The 10914-nt window shown below is 61.4% G+C and overlaps 1 protein-coding gene across 2 annotated transcripts; it reads left to right on the forward strand.

Annotated features, from left to right (window-relative positions):
- Window positions 1-415: 415 nt before the first annotated feature.
- Window positions 416-8949, forward strand: SPRY3 (sprouty RTK signaling antagonist 3). Of its 2 annotated transcripts, none has more exons than XM_054289776.1 (2): window positions 416-492; window positions 5866-8949. In XM_054289776.1, the coding sequence occupies exon 2, from the start codon at window positions 5913-5915 to the stop codon at window positions 6828-6830; it is 918 nt and encodes a 305-aa protein (XP_054145751.1). In that variant the 5' UTR covers window positions 416-492; window positions 5866-5912; the 3' UTR covers window positions 6831-8949. The 2 variants fall into 2 exon arrangements, with proteins under 2 accessions (XP_054145751.1, XP_054145750.1); XM_054289775.1 differs by lacking the exon at window positions 416-492 and adding an exon at window positions 2323-2407.
- Window positions 8950-10914: the final 1965 nt, after the last annotated feature.

Genomic DNA, 10914 nt, shown 5'->3' on the forward strand with positions numbered 1-10914 from the left:
GCCAATGCCAGAGGTGACTGAGGAGCTGGAGTGGGGCACAGAGGGGGCTGTGGGAAGGGGGCTCAGTCCCTGCTCCACACCCCCCACACGGGCAGAGGTGGCCAGGAACCTGCAGAGATCTCATACCCTCCTCTGCCATGGCTCATCAGGGAGATCCACGTCCCTCTCCCAACAGCCAAAACCCCTCCTGAGGAGGGGGGGCTCCATCCCAGATCCTTCCTTTGGGGGAGGCTCCAAACTTCCCTGCCTTGCAAGTGCCCTGGGGTTCCCAGCCCTCCTCTCCAGCGGTGCTGTGGTCAATAACTCACCGGGAGGCCGCTGCTCTCCCTGTGCTTCCCACCCTCCCACTCCTCCCGGGAGCTCTGCATTCATGCCTGCTCGGCCCTCCCTCGGCAGCCAGCGAGGAATAAAGCGGCGCCGGCGGAGCACGACGCGGGCTGCGCTGGGATGCTGCGAGCCAGCGAGGGAAGCCTGAATCACCGGCACCTCAAGGTGGGAGTGAGAGATCGGGGCTGGGAGAGAGGGAGGACAGCACACGTGCTCCCCGGAGTCAGGTGCTCTCAGCCAGCTGGCTGGGAATCGGGCAGCGCTGATCCTTTCTGTGCCTTTAAAGACGGAACTGAGGGCGATGGGGAGAAGAGGAGGGGCTGGAGGGAGCAGAGGGGTTCAGGCTGAAGGCTCTGAGCTGCAGGCGAGGCTGAGGGATGCTGTCAGGGACTCGTTCTTCTTGGAGAAACTCCTGGAGGAGCATCCCCGGTGGGATCCCATGGAGATGGAGAAACCCTCAGCCTAGAAATACCTAAAAATGGGACTGCAAGGGCTCGGCTGGGCACTGTGTGGGAGAATGGAGTCACTGGCCCCAGCTGGGGGGATTCCAGTGCTTCTGCTGGCATCAGCTGGGAGGGAGCCCCTGAGATCTGTGGGATCACCCCAGTTTGTCCTTATCTGTTATTGCCACAAGCAGCAGATCTGGATTTATCACTCTTATTCCAGGTCCTTCTCTTCCCCTCTGTCCCCATGCTGCTCTCACACACTCAGACCTTGTGTTTGCCATCCAGCCTGGGGACTGCCCACCCCGAGGGGGTCCCGTGCTGCTGGGCACCTGTGAGGGGGGCTGAGGGCTTGGTGGTTTTATCTTCACATTTCTGAGACAGATTCTGAGCCCTCCCTGAGCCGGCGCTGTAGCTTTGCTCATCTGGTGAGCATCCCAGAGAGAATGGGTGATCACCCTGGAAGTGTCGAGGGGAACGGAGGGAGGGTGGGGGCTCTGCTGGGGCCCACAGGTGATGCTCAGTGTCATCAGGGTGGCCTTGTGTCTTTGGGACTGTCAAACCATGTCTACTTTACTGAAAATGGGGGTGAGGGGTGTCACAAGGACCCCTGGTGCTCCCGAGCCACAGGCACGAAAGCAGGAGAGCAAGGGGCTCGGGAGAAGCATGCAGCGACTTGGGAAAACCTCTGGAATGGAAGGTCCTGGTCCTGCTTGGACCTTGAGTCCAAGCTTTTTGTTTCTGTGAGAGTGAGATGTGTGTGGGCTGGTTCTGTGGCTCTCAGGGTGGAAAAGCTGCTCCCAGCCTCTCTGCCGAGTGTGTCTCTGCAGGGCTCATCCAGGTGTGGCTTCGGGATTTTGGGAAGTGTTGGATGGAGCTGGATGGCCCCGGGCTGCCCCGAGGGCCTCCTGGGCAGAGGTGAGCCGGGAGAAGGTTGGACTCGATGACCTTAGAGGGCTTTTCCCACCTTTTCCATGCTTCTGTGAGGTGACTGAGCCGTTTCACGGCCATTTATGGATCAAACCCAAGGTGATGGATTCTGAGTCGCTGCCGGCCCCTTTGTGCCCCAGCCCGGCAGGACCTGCCCGCGGTGTCACACTGACCCCGACCCATCCCGCGACGCTGCTGTGTCCCCAGGGGCGCTGTCCCGGTGGGCACAGGGGGACACCGGCGCGGGGCGCGGCAGGGCCGTCCCGGGGGGCGCAGGGAGGGACGCGGAGCCCGGGGCAGACGGAAACGTTTAAAGAGCGCTGAGCATCCCGCGGCGGGGCTGGGCGGCAGCGGCGCCTGGGGAGCGCTGCGGGGCTCTGCGGAGCCGCTAATGGGCCGAGTCCATTTCAGAGGGATGACGCCACTTGGGTAAAGCGTTAAGAGCTCCGGGAAGGCAGCGCAGAGCGAGGGGGAGCGCGATGCTCCCGGGCAGCGCCAGGTCCCTCCCTCCTCCCTCCATCCCTCCTCCTCCTCCTCCTCCTCCCTCCGCCCAGCCTCCCGTTCCCACCGAGCGCGGGGCCCCCCCGCCGCTCCCGCTGCCCGCGGCGCGGGGCTCGGCTGCGGGGCCGGGGCTGCCCCGCTCCGCCCCGGGGCTGCCCCCGCCGCGCTCGGGCTCCGCGGGCCGATGGACCGGCGGCGGCTGCGGGGTGAGTCCCCGGCGCGGACACGCGTGGGCTGCGGGGCGCGGCGGGGGACACGAGCGGGAGGGCTCCTGGGCACTCGTGAGCCGCTGCTGGAGGGACGCGGGTGCCTGGGTGCGCACGGGCCGTGCGAGGGAGCTGCGGTTCCGTGCGCGGGGCGATCGGGGTCCTGCACACGCGTGGGGTGCGCGCGGTGGGGCTGGGGCCGCCTGTGGGTCCGAGTCACGCGTGGGCTGAGCTGAGAGTGCCCCGCACACTGAGAGCGGGCGGCGGGCGCGGCGGTGCCCGGGAGTCCCGGGACACGGGGGCTGCGTGTGCGTGGAGGGGCTGCGAGCCCCGCGTGGGCTGCGCGCTGAGCGGGACCGGGGGCTCAGCCTCCCCCAGCGCCCAGCTGCACCCCGCAGCACCCCGACACGGCGAGGGGTCCCTTTGCTCCCACCTGGCGCCCTGAGCCGCTTGCCCCCGGCTCGCAGCCACCTCCAGCCTGTAAATCATTTGCTTTTACGATCCTTCCTCTGGCCCATTATCACACGAACTTTATATGTTTGAGGCTGGTGGTGGCCATAAAGCTGGCCCGGTTTCCGGGGCTGGCATGCCCGCCTGGCAGGCAGGGTGTGAGGAGGAGGAGGAGGAGGCTGGGGGACGCTGCCCCGCGTCCCCCAGGTAGGCAGGGAGGGGTGCAGCAGAGCTCCGGGATTGCTCGGCTCAGTGGGACTGGGGTATGGACTGATTGCAGCCCTGGGATCAGGCTGGAGCAGGGAGGGAGTGGGGAGCACTGGGCTGTTCGGGGGTGGGGGAGAAGGAATCAGCAGGGTCCCAGCTCCAGTCATTCAGTCCCTCTGCAGGACCCACAGATGTTCTCTTCAGCTCCCCTTCATTCCCACAGGGACGTTTGCATCCCTCCAGTCAGTGAACCTAGGTTCTAGTCTGATCCCTGCACCTTGCAATCACAGTCCTGGGGGCATTTGGGCCCTGGTCCAGTGTTGGGGGCTCCCAAGATCTGTCTTTTTCTGTGTCTGAGCCCTGCCCCCAGATCTGGAGTGTCCGGCACAGCTGATGGTCACCTCGTCTCTGGCTGTGTCCCCCGGGCTCGGTTCCTCTTCACGCTGTCCCTCCCACCCCAGCCTGGCTCGGGGGTCTCCTCACGCCTCTTGAGCTGCAGGTGCTCAGAGGATTTGGGCTGCCTGCGCTGGGCCAGCAGCCCCACTGGCTCTGTGGCTGCAGGACCCTCTGTGGGGTCTCTCCCCATGGTTGGAGGCCCCCAGGACCCTCACAGGGCTCATCTCAGTGGCCAAGCCTGAATGGCCAAGTGCTGAGGCCAGGTGAGTGGGGATGGACACCTTGTGTGAGCAGCTGCTCCCAGGTGGAATCAGCATCGCTCTCTGAATGATCCCGTCCCGACAGGATCTGGGTCATGAGGGGTGTGGGGATGCTCCGAGGCTGCTCCCTGCTCCCCTCTGCACAGTCCCAGCTGCAGGCTGAGGTGGGCCCTCCCTCTTCAGGAGGTGCTGGGGCTTCACGTCCCCAGCCTGGGCTTTGGTGACACCCTCCCAGGTGAGGAGCTCGGTGACAGCAAGTGACAGCCACAAGAGCTTTGCCTCTGGCCTCTTCCCATCTCACAAACCTTCCCCGAGTCAGCCATGCCCTCCTAATTCCCCTTGGCACTGCTGCGAAAGAGAAGGGTACCCAAATCACCTGTGGGTGTCCTGGGTGAGCGACTCCTCACTGTCTGCATTTCCCCACAAGGGGAATTGCATGGAGGAGGGAAAACCCCAAATCTGAGCAGATCGGTTTCCTTTTCTTTCCAGAGAGGGGGATGGGAGAGGCGAGATCTTGCTTGAACAGTCAAAGTAAGTTGCCTTTGCTTTTCCCTGCTCCTCAAGGTCAGCCTAGCTAATGAAAATCAATCTTCCCTCTGCCTCTCTCTGCTGCATGAGCAGATTCTACCTGTGGCCCCTTCACCTACTTGAGAGCGGCGGCCGCCCCGTGGTGCTGAGGGAGCTCCCTCCGGAGCGGTGCCTTCCTGCGGGCCCGGCAGTGTCCGTGACACGGGGGGGTCACTCTGTGAGCTGTGCCCTCTGTGCCGGGGAAGGTGGCTGTGCACGGGCAGCACAGATCCCATGGGGAGATCTGGGCAGGGTGAGATGGGCTCTGCCATGCAGTGGGTGATGTCTGTCTGTCCTCTGGGCGCTCCTGGCAGCTCCGTGTGCCGATGTCCAGAGCGGGAGCTTTGTGTCTCCCTCCCTCCTGTGGCTCCCGTGCTCGCTGCTCCCTCCCCTCTCCTCTCCCAGCCCCACCGAGGGGTTTCCCTGGCAGATGAAGGTTTGGAGATGGAGCTGCTGCCATGGGGCCAAGCTTGCCAGGAAGGGCAGTGGTGGCACATGGAGTGTCCCTGCTCCACCCCACGGCCCTCAGCAGTGCTGCTGCTCCTGGGCACGGCAGGTTCTGCTGCCAGCACTGCCACCCAGGAAGGGCCACGTCCTGAAAACAACGGCAAAGGGCACAGCAGGGTGGTGTGAGGGGCACCACAGGGCTTGCCTGTGCCAAGGCTGCCTTCCCTGGTGTCTGTGCCAGGTTTGAAGGGAAACCTGCCCTTCCCAATGCTCCTGATGGGGGCAAACTGGCTCCTGGGCTGGGGATGGGGTAGTGGGATGCTGCAGTCCATCAGGACTTGGAGTCTGTGGGATAGTCCTGTCCTTGGCCAAACATAGGGCTCCATTTCACCCTGGAAGTGTTAAAAAAAGAGTGTGGATGTGGGTCTTGGGGACATGGTTCAGTGGTGAACATGGTGCTGGGTTGATGGTTGGAGATGCTGATCTTGGAGGGCTTTTCCAACTTCACTGATTCAGTGACTCTAATTTGTCACTGCTGCTGCCTATAGTTAGAGAACCTGTGTTCAGATTTCCCCATCCCAGTGCCCCCAGTGTGTGCAGGGAAGGGGAGCAGGAGGCTGCTCAGGGTGTGCTGGGAGCCTCCAGAGCAGAGAGAGCCCCTGCTCTGAGGGAGATGCCGTTCCCAGCTCTGTCATGCCTCTGGATCAGTCACTGCTTCCCATTTCCCCTCCTCCAGAGAGGGCCAGCACAGGTCCCTGGGGAAGGAGAAGGAGGTGCTGGTGAGGGGTGGGAAATCCTCTGGAAGGACACAAGAGGCTCAAAAGCATGGAGAGAGGCTGTGCCCGCCAGGGTCGAGGGGCAGATCCGACAGCCCTTCCTTTGGGATGCGTCCAGCCTAAGTGTTCCCAGGCACAAAACTGCTCCGGGTCTGATTGCTGGAAATCCTTTCATTTGGAGTTCTCCAGGCGGTCTTTGTGTCCTGCTTTGCTCTAGTGGAAGGTGTCCCTGCCCGTGGCGAGGGGCTGGAATGAGATGAGCTTCGAGGTCCCTTCCGTCCCAAAGCAGTCTGTGACTCAATGATTTGGATGGACGTAACAGGGATATTTTCTCTCTTCCTGGCCCATCCTTTAGGATCTTTAGATGTGCCCTGATGCCGCAGGGTCTCCCGGCTCCTGGAAATGCAGCTCTCTTCCAGCGTGGCTGAACTCAGCTGTGACGAGACCATGGACCCACCCGCCGAGGACTTCCAGCAGGTCCTGTCCATCGACCAAATCCGCTCCATCCGTGCCAGCAACAACTACGTGGAGAGACCGGCGGCGTGCTTCCAGCAAGCCCGCTCCAACCCCTCGCTGTCGCAGCCCCCGCACAAGCAGGAGTGGTCCCAGGACCGCCTGGCGTCTTCCACCTTCCAGGACCTGCACCGCAGCCACAGCCAGCAGCACCAGGTGCCGCCGCTGCAGCCGCACCTGAGCCACTCGAGCACGGCCAGCTCGGTGTCGCAGAGCACCACGGCCTCGGAGCAGCGCCTGCTGAGCAGCCTGACGCCGTCGCACTCGGGGCACTCTCTGGTGCGGACGCAGCCCCGCGGGGCTGAGCTGAAGGCCGAGGAGTCGCCGCGGAAGGGCGCGGAGCCGGCGGCGGGGCACGGCGCGCACCTGGTGCTGTGCGAGGCGTGCGGGCGCTGCCGCTGCCCGCGCTGCACGGCCGCCCGCAGCCTGCCCTCCTGCTGGCTCTGCAACCAGCGCTGCCTCTGCTCCGCCGAGAGCCTGCTCGACTACGGGACCTGCCTCTGCTGCGTCAAGGGGCTCTTCTACCACTGCTCCACCGACGACGAGGACACCTGCGCCGACGACCCCTGCTCCTGCGGGCCGGGCTCCTGCTGCGCCCGCTGGGCTGCCATGAGCGTCCTGTCCCTCCTCTTGCCCTGCCTCTGCTGCTACTTTCCCACCCTGGGGTGCCTCAAACTTTGCCAGCGGGGCTATGACGGCCTGAAACGCCCCGGCTGCCGCTGCCAGAGCCACACCAACACGGTCTGCAGAAAGATCTCCTCGGCCAGCGGCACGCCCTTCCCCAAAACGCTGGACAAGCCGGTATGACCCTCCCGAGGAGGAGAAGCGGGCTTTGCTCCTCTTCCTCCCCCTCCTCCTCCTCTTCTCTCCTCCATCCCGCTCCTCCCTCGGCTCCCTCTGCTCTGCGGTGCCCTTCCCTCCCCACCATCACCTTCCAGGATCCAGACGGGTGACCTGGGGGATCCCCAGGCTTTGGGACGCCCTGGCTGGGTGGCCGGGGGAGCTGGCACTGAGCTGGGGGGTACCAGTGGTTTTGCACATACAGGAGAGGGACAGGAGAGGCAGAGCAAGCTGAGGGTGCCCTCCCTGGCTGTGTCCCACAGGGAAAGGTGACCCAGAGGGTCCTCGGGCTCTGCCCCCACGGCAAGGATACCTGAGGCCCCTCAGGGCTCTGCTCTCCATAGTTTTGGGAGGTGCCCCACAGTGTGGTCCTTATCCGTGGGGGAGGAGACAGGTCGGTGCGTCCCTGTGCCAGAGTCCCTCGGGAGCCAGACCCCTCTCCCACTCTTTCTCCCTCTCCTGCACTTTCTGTGGGTGGCCTTTCACCCCTCAGGTGGCCACAGGTCCCTTTCCCTGAGGGGCTGGGGTGCCAAGGGCTCTCACCAGTGGCAGTGGCTTCCCTCCAGGCTTGGAAGCCGCTGGGAGAAGCGAGCGAGCTCCAGAACGAGGTGGCAGCGTGTTTTTCTATCTCAAAGAGGAAGAGAAGGTGTGGGAAGCTTTAGAAACCTTCTGGCAGGGGAAGGAGCTATCGGAGGCAGCCCAGCCCACTCTCTCCTGCCCGACTGCAGCAAGGGAAAGGTCCCCTCTGGGATTTGGCTGAGAACAAGGAGCTGCTTGGAAATTGCCATTCATTTCTCCAGGCCTTGGAGGGCTGCCTGAGGTGGGAGCTGCCGCCGGGCTCCATCCCACCACCCAGCAGATGCCACAGGCACCAGCTCCGCGCTCGAACCCCGATCTGGTACCTTCCACCAGCACTGAATTCACTTTAAAAAACTGCAGCAAAGCCAACTGTGAGCAGCCACCACTCCGGGGACTCCCCAGCAGGGCTTCTGTCACCTTGCCTTGGGCTGGAGGACATGGAGAGCAGGAGGGGGTGTCAAAGCTGGGGACCCCGACCTTCCCTCCCTGCCAAGTTTCCTTTGAGTCCTCACCGCGCTGAGGGGGTTCTGCCACTCACTGACAGCTGGGAATGGGGCTGGAACCAGACCTGGGGCCAGACCTGGGGCCATCTGCAGAGCAGAGGATGCTGCAATCCGAGTCAGGGCTCCATGTTTCCTGCTGGGATGATGATAACCCCAACTGGTGGCTGTGGCAGGGGGACTCCAGGTGCTCCTGGGCTCAGCCCCATGTCTGTGCAGCACCAGCTCCTGGTTGTGGCCCCGCTGGCATCATCTGGGGGAGTTTGGAGCCAGGATGGCGTCCTGGAGCTCGGCTCTGCCTGCCTGTCCCCCTTCCCAGGTGTGTGAGCACGAGAGGAGGGCATGGTGCTCCTGGAGGAATATATGCAACACATCCCTTGGCTTCTCCAAGCCCCAGCTCCCAGGGCCCGTCCGCCGCCTCCTCCCAGCCGCCTCTTTCCGTAGAGTTCTGTGGATCTATTTTTGTAGATATAAATATAACGTTAGGATGGGTAGGTCTATTACTAATAATATTCATGATACTGCTGTGAACGGTGCCAGGTACAAGGTTTGGCTTCCTGGTGCACTTGCACAGGCTGGAAAAGATGATTTCCCAGTCAGTTTATTGCTAATCCCAGGCCCTTGGTTCCCAGGTTGTCGGGAGTGGGGGAAACGGAGGTGTACAGATTGTCTGGGGGTCTGCTCTGCAGGGAGGGTGGGATTCAGTGCTGGCTGAGAGGGGAGGCAGGAGTGGAATCTCATTGTGGGACTCCTCTTTCCATCCATTCACTTTCTAAAAATCACCATGGATCCAAGCTCCCTCTGTTGCGGGGAGAAGTGGCTCCAGGGAGTGATTCATCCCGCTTGGAAGCGTTATTCATCAAATCCTGTGCTGGCTGTGCCCAGCTCCCCTGACTCAAATGGCACCCAAACATTGAACTCCAGGCTCCATGGGGAAGGGGGGATGAGTCCCATGCCTGGTGGGAGGTTTGTGCTGGAGGATGTGATGGACGTGAGTGAAATCCTCTCCCAGAGCCTGAGGGGGGATGTGGAAGGATCTGTGGGTATCTCAGGAGGATGCTCCGGCATCATGCAGAGGGTCTCCTGGCATTAGGAAAGGACAGAGCCCCATCTGGACATGGTTCATCCCTAAGGCCAGCCTGGGTTCTGGAATAATTTGGATTTTAAAGCCATGGCCTTCTCAGAGGATGCCCTGTAGGTGTGTGAACCCCTCTAAGATCATTCCTGTGGCAGCAAATATAAAATGCATTGCTAATACATTTATCCTCATGCCAATAATTGCTTGGCTCCCTACTTCCAAATGATGTTGTGGGGAGACACTTCCTCCCAGAGTCTCCTTCCTTTGGAAGGCTCAGCTCACTCTTCTATTGGTGCTGATTAAACTCCTGCTTCATAAAAACCAGAGAGCATTTTTAGGGAGAAAAGGTCCCTTTTTCCCTGTGGGTTGGAGGAACTGTCTCCCTTGAATGAGAATGAGAAACAGTTCATTGAAACTTTTTAAAGAAAACTAATGAACAGAATTTTCCAACTTGCTCTACTTTGATTTTTTTTTCCTCCTCCTTTTTAAACGGATCCCACTTGTAAATTTAGTTACCACCTCTGTATCTTTGCAATTCATTGCTTCCTCTCCTGATGGTGGAATGACTCAACATGTGAAGCTTCATCATTTTCACGGCCTCCCAAGTCATGCGAGCGCGGGGTGACCTCCCCCAGGTGCTGGAGCTGGGGGCTGAGGAGAGGCTGCCCATGATCAGCTCCCAGAGCTCTGCTGGCACTCAGCAGCAGCACAGCTACCTTCAGGAGCTGGGGGGAGGCAGGGCTGCCAGGAGCCTCCACCTAATGGGCTTTTCTGGGTCAGTGCAGAGGCTCCCTTCCCACCAGGGAATGGTGCCACAGCCTGGAGAGGGCTGAGGAGCACGGCCAGGGCTCCCCTCCGTGAGATGGCAAATCCGGGAGAGACATTTAATGAAATACTGGACATGTAGAAGGGGAGGGATTTAAAAGCTGTGGACATGGTTTAGTGGTGGCTCCCAGTGCTGGGTTAATGTTTGGAATCAGTGGTCTCAGAGGGCTTTTCCAGCAGGAATGATTCCATGGTTCTAGGAAAGGGAGAGGACGGGAGCCCCAGCTGGCACCGAGGGCTGTGGGACCAGAGCTGGGCGTTGTTTCCACCAAGGGCAGACACCAAAGCCACATCCAGGACTGCAGGGGCTGGAGCGGTTCAGCTTGCTGCTCTCTGCCCTGCTCATGGGGCAGATGGCTTTGCTGGAATTCCTGCTGCCCGCTCCAGCTGGGGCTCCTCAGCACATTCCCCTCCTTGCTCTCAGCAGGGAGGCGAGGTTGGCAAGCACCAAAAGCTGTCCAAGGAGAAGCACCCAAAGCTCCCGTTCACTGAGCTCATCCGTGATGGGAAAGGCTGGGGGCAGCCTCAGATTCTTTCCCTGAGCTTTCCCAACCTCCTGTGACCAGATCCGTCGTGCTCCATCCCCAGCTCGGCTGCCAGGCTGTTGGGTTTGCTCACGGAGAGGGCCCTGCTTGGGGTTGGGGTTGGGGTTGGGAGCCCCTTTTCTGCCCCACCCTCCGTGAGTCACATCCCATCTGCTGGGGGTGTTTGTCTGCAGCTGCCTGACCCAGCACTTGGGTTTCTCTCTGTCCTGACGTGTCTCTTTTGGTTTTCTTTGGAATTGTCACATGTGGAGCCCTCTGCTCTCCCGCAGGGATGGATCCCCATTGTGAGGGAGCGTTCCTGTGCTGTTCTCTTCCTTTTGCCAGGGAACATTTGCCCCCTTTGCAGGGCTGGGGGCAGATTGGAGCAGGGAAAGAGATTCAGGTGCCAAAGGAGCAGGAAGCAGGAGCTGCTGAGCAGGACCTGAGCTCCCCCTGCTCTGCTCCCTGTCCAGAGCCTCCTTCTCCCACCCAGGAGTCCAAAGCTCCATCCATGCGAGAACCTCCGATGCTTTTTGCTTCCTCCA

The sequence above is a fragment of the Melozone crissalis genome, unplaced genomic scaffold (assembly GCF_028551555.1).
Source record: "Melozone crissalis strain CALT ecotype California unplaced genomic scaffold, PUWL_Pcris_2 ptg000068l_1, whole genome shotgun sequence".
Taxonomy (NCBI): domain Eukaryota; kingdom Metazoa; phylum Chordata; class Aves; order Passeriformes; family Passerellidae; genus Melozone; species Melozone crissalis.